We start from the raw sequence: 9,856 nt of genomic DNA on the forward strand, positions 1-9,856 counted from the left end.
CCGATCGATTAGATTAGGTCGAGGACCCCCATGGTCGTATACTCATGGGCCAGTTCGGATAGCCAAAGTATACACAAGGAAGATTCCACAAGACTTGGTGATCAAGACAAGGACTCCTCCCCACCGGCGTATTCGGCTAGGACTCTTGTTATCCTGGGCCTCTAGTGCATTATATAAACTAGGGCCAGGCTAGTCGATAGATCAATACAACAATCATAATCATAGGCTAGACTTCTAGGGTTTAGCCATTACAATCTCGTGGTAGATCAACTCTTGTAATACTCATATTTATCAAGATCAATCAAGCAGGAAGTAGGGTATTACCTCCATAGAGAGGGCCCAAATCTGGGTAAACATTGTGTCCCCCGCCTCCTATTACCATTAGCCTTAGACGCACAGTTCGGGACCGCCTACCCGAGATCCGCCGGTTTCGACACCGACAGGTGTGTTTGCCGAGATCCGATGAATTGTGGATTTATGATCAGATTATCTATGGATATTATTTGGTTCTTCTCTGAATTCTTATATGCATGATTTGATATCTTTGCAAGTCACTTCGAATTATCGGTTTAGTTTTGGGTTCAATCTTGCAGTGTCCTTTCCCAGTGACAGTAGGGACAGCAAGGCACGTATTGTATTGTTGCCATCGAGGATAAAAAGATGGAGTTTTCATCATATTGCTTGAGTTAATTCCTCTACATCATGTCATCTTACTTAATGCGTTACTCTGTTCTTTATGAACTTAATACTCTAGATGCAGGCAGGAGTCGGTCGATGTGTGGAGTAATAGTAGTAGATGCAGAATTGTTTCGGTCTACTTGACACGGACGTGATGCCTATGTTCATGATCATTGCCTTAGATATCATCATAACTTTGCGCTCTTCTATCAATTGCTCTGCAGTAATTTGTTCACCCACCGTAATATTTTCTATCTTGAGAGAAGCCACTAGTGAAACCTATGGCCACCGGGTCTCTTTTCCATTATATTGAATATCTTTTACATCATACTAGTTTCCGATCTACTATTTTGCAATAGTTTACTTTCCGATCTATAAACCAAAAATACCAAATTACTTTACCGTTTATCTATCTCTATCAGATCTCACTTTTGCAAGTAACCGTGAAGGGATTGACAACCCCTTTATCGCGTTGGGTGCAAGTTGTTGATTGTTTCTGCAGGTATTCAGTGACTTGTGTGTTGTCTCCTACTGGATTGATACCTTGGTTCTCAAACTGAGGGAAATACTTACTCTATTTTGTTGCATCATCCTTTTCTATTGAAGGGAAAAACCAATGCAAGCTCAAGAGGTAGCACCTCCTCGTCGACATCGGGGCCGGTGAGGTCGATTAGCGTCGGCCCCGGGCCTGCCCAAGGGAACACCGTATTCCAGAGTCTGGCGATGTCGTCCGCCGGGGGATGTGCTGCCGTTGGCTGCGCACACCGCGCCTCCTCCTCAGCCTCGCGGCGCTCCTCCTCGGCATCGCGCTCCAACTGCTCGAGGTACTCGCCCTCGCGGCGCTCCTCGGCATGTCTTCGCTGGTGCCATTGCTCGAGGGAGGCGCGCTGCTGCACCTCCGTCGCCCCAATCCAGATCACCGGCATGCTGACCCACTCGCCCATCACTCCTGTCCAGGAGTAGCGCTTGATGGGAAACGGCGGGGCCAGCAGCGGCACTACGCAGTCGTCGGTTGTGGACAGCTCCATGGCCTCCGCCATGCGTGCCTCGTACGTCGCCTCCTCCTCCTCCCTGCGCTGCTCCTCCTTCTCGCTCTCTCGGAGGACAACCGCTAGGTCCGCCTAGTAGGCGGCCTCCATCGCCTGGTCCTCGTCGCGACGGGGGGCGTCAGCGGGGAGCCATCGAGACGTCGCGGACATCGTGCCGCCTGGCCTCCTCGTGCTCGAAGGCGAACCAACGCGCCCAATAGGGCAAGTCGACGTCGTAGGTGCAGTCGCGGCTTTGCTCCGGCGACAGCAGCGCCCGCCGGCACCGCACCTCCTTTGCGTGCGCCCTTGCCGACCGCGGCGCCGCCGGCACTGGGATCCTCTCCGGATCCAAGTACCAGTCGTGTAGTAGAGTGACGTCGGGGTAGGGGAGAGGGACACGGTTCTCCCAGTGCCACTTCGCCTCATGCACTAGGACGTTCACGCGCTGCCTCGGCCGGCGGGAAGACGTGGCGGTGGCGGGGGAGAGGGTGGGGGGGTCCTTGCCCTGGCCTTTGCCGGAGAAGAAACCAATCCTTGCGAAGGCTAGGGTTGCCACCGACGGGGGAGCAGAGGGTGGCGAGATGGGGACGAGGGGCTTCAGGAGCGGATGAGGACCCCCCCCCCCCATGGTTGTATTAAAAAAGGCCGACCGCCGTCGCTGACACATGGGTTCGAGATGTGCAGTCGTCATAAATTAAGCTGACCGCGGTAGTTGGACGACCGCCAGGTGGGGACGCGGCGGACATTGAGAAGGCGCGTGAGGCGTCCGCTTCTCGTTCGCGCGGACACATTTCTACCGTAAATTTGGGCCGCAAATGGGTCGGCACGGACGCGGAGCGGACGTGTTTTGCGAATGGGTCGGCGCGTTGGGCCTTCACTTTTGTCTGCACCGACCCAAACGGACGGCGGCGGACAAAATGAGTACCTATGTTGGAGTTGCTCTTAGGCTATGGTGCGAGGTCTGTTTGGTATTCGGCTCGGACTATCGGCACCCGTTCATCAAGTGGATAGGGGTTGGCAAAGGTTGCCAAAATGGTGGCTTTAGACATATTGATGTATTACTTTGTAAAGTCTATGAAATAATTAATAAAGTGGCTGCATGTATTACCCGGGTCTTCTTCCTTTAAAAAAAAACTTAGGTAGCAAGTGATGTAGAATCTTTTACCTGTCATGCGTTCAGATTTGCATATGTAAGCTAACAACAAAATGTGTCTATCACCAGGGCTTATTTTCTGATCCAGCAATGGAAAAGGTACCAAGGCATGCCATGTTACCTTGCTCTTGATGACTAGAGCGCAACTGTTAAAAGGATCCATAGTAAATCAAAACGATGTATTGCTTTCAAGGAGTCGAATGGCAGCCCTTTGAGGGTTCAGACAAGTACTGAAGCACTAAAGGTTCATTGAAAGTGTAAAGAAAGGTCAGCACTCCCAAATCATCTTCTGATAACAAGGAGTGCTTCTGCCAGATACAAATGAATTTAGGAATGAAAGAATGACACGGGTACCAAAATTCTGCTGCCCTCTAAGAACTCTATATACGGACTGAAAAATAGACTCTGAAGTCTACTTATTAATAGTCTGAAGTAACTAAGAGCTGGAATTTTCTTTCAGTCTGCAAGGGGCTGACTACTCTGTGGTGGTGGATCTTGTATCATCGGTGATGGTAGTGGCGGTCGCAGTAGTATGGCTCGGCTCCCCGGTGAAGGACGAGGTGGCGGAGACCGCAATCGAGGGCCTGATCTGCTCGAGCTGCCGCAGTACCTGCTGCGCCTCGGGCCGTGCCACGGGCGAAGGATCGACGCAATGCAACGCGAGTTTCAGCGTCTTCACGAGCTCCTCGCCGGTCTCCGAGCCCGTGGCCGCGTCCTTCATGAGCTCAAGGTCGAACACCTCGTTGGTCCACTCCTCCTCGACGACGGAGGCCACCCACTGCGGCAGGTCGAGCCCGTTGGTCGTGTCCCCTGGCGACTTGCCGGTGAGGAGCTCGAGCATGATCATGCCCAGGCTGTAGATGTCGGTCTTGGTGTTGGCCTTCTTCAGCTTGGAGAGCTCGGGCGCGCGGTAGCCGAGCGCGCCGGCCGCGGCGACCACGTTGTTGTTGGCCGCGGCGCTCATGAGGCGCGGCAGGCCGCAGTCGGCGATCTTGGCGTTGTTGTCCTCGTCCAGGAGGATGTTGCTGCTCGTCAGGTTGCCGTGCACCATGCTTGCATCGGTGTGCAGGTGGTGCAGCCCCCGCGCCACGCCCACGGCGATGTTCATCCTCGTCGGCCAGCTGACTGGTGGGCTGTCCGGCGCGCGAGCTGCAGTGCAAAACAATGGGCAGAGTTGGGGTCAGAACACAGAATGAAACAAGCCAAAGCTAATGGAACAGTAAGAGAGCACCGAAGAAATGTGGTTACCATGGAGGAAAGAGGCGAGGTTGCCTTTGGTCATGAAGTCGAACACGAGGAGCTTCTCGCCCTTGGGCCCATGGTAGTAGGCCCTGAGGGAGAGGAGGTTGGGGTGCCGGAGCTTGCCGAGCGCGTTCACCTCCACCTCGAACTCCTTGCTGCTCTTGGCGATCTTCTCCCGGAGCCGCTTCACCGCCACGTAGCTGCCGTCCTCCATGGTCGCCTTGTACACTGTCCCGTACGTGCTCTTCCCCAGGATCTCCGCGGTGGCGCAAAGCAGGTCATCCGCCGTGAAAGAGAGCGGACCGTCGAAGTGGACAAGCTTGCCACCGCCGTCCCCGCCGGCGTCACTTCCCTTGCCAGCGACCGTGCCAGGCTTCCCGGCATCCTTGGTTGTCGCGCCCTTGGTGCCCTTCTGGGAAGGCGCGCTGTCCTTCTTATCTTTCCTCCAGAAGATGAAGACGCAGCAGAAGAGGAGACCGAAGAGCAAGCAGATGCCTCCGACTGCAATGATGAGCTCCTTTCTGTTGAGCCGCCGGGTCGGCCGCTGTGACAAAGGGAGCGGTGGAGACGCCATGGTCGCCGGAGAAGAAGCGGAGGTGCAGATGTCGGAGCCGTTGAACCCACAGAGTTGAAGGTTTCCCACGAAGGAGCTGGAATTGAACCTGTTGGAAAGAACCACAGGCACAGGGCCTGAGAGGTTGTTGTAAGACACGTTGAAAGAGTTGAGATTGGCAAGGCTGCTCAGGGACGCTGGAATCCCTCCCGTGAGGTTGTTCTCAGAGACGTCGAGCAACGACAGCCTTGAGAGGTTCCCGGTCGCCGCCGGAATTTCCCCGACGAGGGCATTTCTCCTCAGGGACAGCTCGGTTAGGTTCTTGAGCCCGTCAATGGCTTCAGGAATGTGACCTCCAATGCCATTGCCATCGAGCTTGATATCTACTAACGAGGTAACGTTGCAGAGTGAGACAGGGAGGCTACCACCTAACAGATTGTCAGAAAGGTCCAGAAATTGGAGCCTTGAGAGGTTCCCAATCCCATCAGGGATGCTGCCACTGATCAGATTGCTGCTTAGAGACAGATCACGGAGCATCCGAAGATTGCCAATGGTGGATGGCATCTCTCCGCTGAGATTGTTATTGCTGAGGCTAAGGGACTCGAGGAAACGGAGAGAGGTGAGACTGGCCGGCACAGCACCAGAGAGGTTGTTGTGCGCGAGGTCGAGCCTATAGAGCCTGGTCGCATTGGCGAGAGAGGAAGGGATGGTCCCGGAGAGCGAGTTGCCGCTGAGGTCGAGCGTCTGGAGGAAGGCGCACCCGCCGAGCGCCGGTGGCACGGCGCCGGCGAAGCGGTTGTTGAAGAGGTAGAGGCCGCGGAGGTCGCGGAGGAAGCCGATGGCGGCCGGCACCTGGCCGCCGAGCGCGTTGTCGTGGAGGCTGAGCTTGCGCAGCGCGGTGAGCTGGCCGACCTTGTCAGAGAGCGCGCCGGCGAGGCCCTTGAACGGCAGCTGCAGCGCAACAACCTTGCCGCGCGCACACTTGACGCCGGCCCACTCCCCGGAGCAGGCGCCAAGGCCCGTGCCGTTCCACCCGCTCAGGAACCCCCGCGGGTCGACCAGCGCCTGCCGGATTGCCTGCAGCCCCTGCAGGTCCGCCTGCGCGATCACCATGCCGTCCGATGACGACGACGCCTGCCCGCGCGCCGGAGACGCCGGGTGCAGCAGGAGGACCAGCAGTGGCAGCGCGAGCATGACACCTCTTGACCCAACACTGCACCGGTTGCTCCTCCACACACCCATTGGCACCAACAGCTAGCTAGTCGCTACCACTACTAGCTCTAGGATCTAATCCAAAACAAACGCAATGCAATGCAGCTGCAATATCTGTATCCTCGTACTCCCTCCGGTCCTTTTTACTCTGCATATTAGGTTTGTTTGAAGTCAATCTCATCCAACTTTGACCAAGTTTATATAAAAAATTATAGACATTCACATAACAACACCAATATCATTAGATTCATCTTGGAATATATTTTCATATTATATTTATTAAATATTATAGATGCTAATAATTTTTAATATAAATTTGGTCAAACTTAGTAAAGTTTGACTTTCGGCAAAACCAATGTGCAGAGTAAAAAGTACCGGAGGGAGTACGTACCTAGCTCGGTAGCTAGGCGCTGTTTTTTACGAGTTTCTTGCTGCGGTGGGAAAAGCAATAGTGCTGGACTCTCTATATATGCAAAGCGGCAGGTGAGAGGAAAGAAAGGAGGGAATATAATTAACACAAGGGATTCAACCATCCAGATGCGATGCGCTAACCAACGGCTAGCTCGTCGTGCTCCTGCCGCTGCCACGGCAGCGACCAAGACTAATTTAAATCAGCTCGTACTCCTACGGCTACGTTGATGCCTCAAGGGCAGACCGGCGCTACGGTGCGTGCGGGCCCGGAAAGAATCCAATCTTTATGCCATTCAGTGCAGCAGCAGGCCGTACCCTGCCTGCCTGCCTGCGACGCCAACGGCTATCTCACATCTCATCTCCCTCGCCGGCAGCAGCAGCGATCACGTGCGTCGGGGGTTTTAATACCATCGAGAGCAGCGAGTGAATTTGTTGGCAGTAAAGAGGGATTTGGGAGGGGCAGACAGCAAACGGGTGCATGGGGAAGGACCACTCGGGGTGTCGGCCGGCGACGTGCCGCTGGACGTGGATCCCCACGGCCGCCGTGGCCCGCCGCGTCAGCGGCCGCACCGCACGGCGGGTTTGGCGACACCGGGAGGCACCATCATTTTATTCATTTCGTGCCCGGAGAGATTTTGCTGGATCTTTGTGCGCAGGCTTTTGTCAACTGCTCCCTGGTGGTGTACCAAGCCACTCGATGGACCATCATGTGGTACACCACTGGAGGAATGTGCGCAGCACGAGCACGGCTCAGGAGGAGGCCATGGCCGTGGGGTTGGTGCCCGCTGTCCCATGGCCATCCTTCACTTCACTGTGTGCCTTTGACCCTACCGGTGCTTCCCAACGGCCAGGTGCTGATACCTATGCACGCATTCAAAAGATGAGTAGAAAGGGTAACTGAAAGCGGCGCCTCACTGCACCGCAGAGGGTGTGGATCTGGCTCTCGCTCTGGGCAGAAACGGAAAAAGAAGAATGATAGGACAGGCAAGTCACATCCCCGGTTCGATGGGAACGCCGGAGTTGGATGAGATTCCTTCTAATTCTTTTTTGAGATTCCTTCTAATTCTACTACTACTAGGATGTTGAAGACAAATTTAACAATTTTGACCTCAGGACAAAATCAAATCACAGAATGAACTGCCCGTGAAACTATTTCACGCCGATGACCTTCTTGCGCCTACCTCTGGGGCGTTGCACATCTGTCCACCGTGGCAGCCCCTGGGCCCGCACCCAGCAGTGCAGCGCCTCCGAGCTAGGCGCCACACATTTAAAGTGCATCTCCTGGTGCTCGGGTGCTGCATTGTGACTTATCCAGCCACTCGGCTGCCCCCTCCCTCCCCCCACCCCACACACCCCTACCCGAGCTTTGCCCCCTCTCCCACTCTCTCCCCCTCTCAAATCCTCTCCCAAATCTTGCAAATTTGACGAATTTGTCCGTGGATTTCGAAGTCAAACCCTCCCTCAAGGTAATCTTCTTCGATCCCCTTGTTTTGGTCCAAGTAATGTTATCAATTTGCTCATTTGTTGCTAGTTTGGGGAAACCCTAGTTTTGTTTGGATCTAGAGATTTGCATGGAGATATGAGATGTTTGTTTGTCAATTTCCTATGATTAGGCTTTGTTAGTATGTTAGGGTTATTCTTATGGGTGTTCTTATATTGATGCTAGGGTTAGGTTTAGGGCTAGGGTTATGGTTAGGGTTAGGGTTAGGGTTGTTGTTTGATATATATTTTAGGGTTTGTATTCCTTGTTAATCCTTGGATCAGTACTCATGGAAGCAATGTTACGTTGTGTTGTTTGAATGCTTATAGGGATGAGAAGAACATGTGTGTGTGTTCATCATGGGGACAAAGACGCCTTCTTGAAAGGCAATATTGAACCGGACCCAGATGAGCTTGACATGGTGTTTGATAGTAGTCCTAGCTATGCCTAGCTGTTGCAACAAGTGAGGAAAGATTTGAATTGGATGGATCCTAGTGATATCGTTGAGTTGGAGGGAAGGCATAATTTAGGTTTTGGAATGCACATCCGTTGGAAGACAATGCGTGTCAACTCGGAGCAACATTGGGTTGCATACAAGGAAACGGTGGCCGAATCACTAGACAAGGCTCTTGAGTTATTTGCAACGAAGAAGGTTGATTCAAGTTTCCATTTGGACTTGAAGCGGAACCCCTCCCCTTTGGTTGGTAGTAGCCCCCCACCCTTGAAGCGAGATGAAATTGTTGAATATCTTTTGACCCAAGAAGTGAGGCCAACATTGAGCCCGTTTACAAACAACCAAGATGAAGCTTTGCAAGAGGAGAATGATGAGTATGCGGACGATGACAATGAAGTTGATCTCCATGACAGCAATGTGGGTGATCTCGACAAATATCATTGCAAGAGACAATGGACCATTCCATCCCTTTTTCCCGTGCATATGCATCGGACTCGGATGACGATGGTCCCGACGAACAAGTTGATGCGGAGGGGTTCACGGTGAAGGAGGCCGAAGCTTTCGAGAAGGTATTCGGTCGGGATCATCGGACTACATTGTTCAAGGATGTTAGTCTCACGGATGAAGCCGTGGTAGATGGTGGCCAATGTATATCTATTGGGGTTAGCCCAAGCTCTCACCATGATTTGGGAGACGACAAGAACCGGATTGCTAAAGGGTCTAAGTTCGAAACCTTCTTGGAATTGAAGATGTGGCTCGACAACTACTCGGTTACGCATTATCGTCCACACAAGGTGGTGAACTCAGACGTCAATGTGCGCTACACGGTTGCATGTGCATGTGAAGATGAAATATATCCGTGGATTGTGCGTGCAAGACCATGGAAAGGAGGTCCCACTTGGCACATAGTGAGTTGTGTGCCAACTCACATGTGCCGAGGCAAAAGGGTGGATGGCAAGATTGTGTCCCAAGACCACAGACAACTCACATACGAGTTCATCGCTTATAGGCTCTCCAACTCAATATCCACACTTCCAACAATGAGCGTCCAACATGCCATTGACCTTGTGAAATCCATCTTTCATTACAAGGTGAAGTATGGCAAGGCATGGAAGGCGAAGCAAGCCGCATTTAAGATGTTGTATGGTACTTGGGAGGAAGCATACAACCGAATCCCTAGGTTGTTGTTAGCCATGGCCGCGACAAACCCGGGCATGGTTCATGTGGTCGAGCCTCATGGGCACCAAACAACGGTTCATGAAGGAAGGAAAGTCCGAGTATTTGGCCGTGCATTTTGGCGCTCGAGCAATGCGTGAGGGCTTTCGAACACTGTAGGCCGGTCATCGCCATTGATGGCACGTTCTTGACCGGACAATACAAGGGCACCTTGTTGGTTGCAATAGCAAGTGATGCCAATAACTGGGTGTTGCCATTGGCATTTGCTTTGGTTGAGGTGGAGAACAATGACAACTGGGAGTGGTTTTAGCGTCTTTTGAGGACGAAGGTGTTACCTGCTCAAAGGGAAATTTGTGTCATATCGGATCGACATCCAGGAATTCTTAACGCGGTGGAGATTGACATTCCCGGGCATGCTCCGTTGCACCATCTGGTGCATGAGGCATTTTTGTTCGAACTTCTATAGGGC

At 53.0% G+C, this 9,856-nt stretch overlaps 1 protein-coding gene across 1 annotated transcript; it reads right to left on the bottom strand.

Annotated features, from left to right (window-relative positions):
* Nucleotides 1-3,090: 3,090 nt before the first annotated feature.
* Nucleotides 3,091-6,464, bottom strand: LOC123092411 (probable leucine-rich repeat receptor-like protein kinase IMK3). The gene is made up of 3 exons (XM_044514184.1): nucleotides 6,254-6,464; nucleotides 4,108-5,994; nucleotides 3,091-4,008 (listed from the first exon to the last, which is right to left on the bottom strand). Exons 2-3 carry the CDS (start codon nucleotides 5,894-5,896, stop codon nucleotides 3,335-3,337), a joined length of 2,463 nt encoding a protein of 820 aa, XP_044370119.1. The 5' UTR covers nucleotides 5,897-5,994; nucleotides 6,254-6,464; the 3' UTR covers nucleotides 3,091-3,334.
* Between the last annotated feature and the right edge of the window lie 3,392 nt (nucleotides 6,465-9,856).

The sequence above is a fragment of the Triticum aestivum genome, chromosome 4B (assembly GCF_018294505.1).
Source record: "Triticum aestivum cultivar Chinese Spring chromosome 4B, IWGSC CS RefSeq v2.1, whole genome shotgun sequence".
NCBI lineage: Eukaryota > Viridiplantae > Streptophyta > Magnoliopsida > Poales > Poaceae > Triticum > Triticum aestivum.

Coding starts and splice junctions, on each gene's coding strand:
- LOC123092411 (XM_044514184.1), bottom strand. CDS start 5,896: ATGGGTGTGTGGAGGAGCAACCGGTGCAGTGTTGGGTCAAGAGGTGTC. Junction 4,009..4,107: donor CCTCGCCTCTTTCCTCCATG/GTAACCACATTT, acceptor TTTGCACTGCAG/CTCGCGCGCCGGACAGCCCA.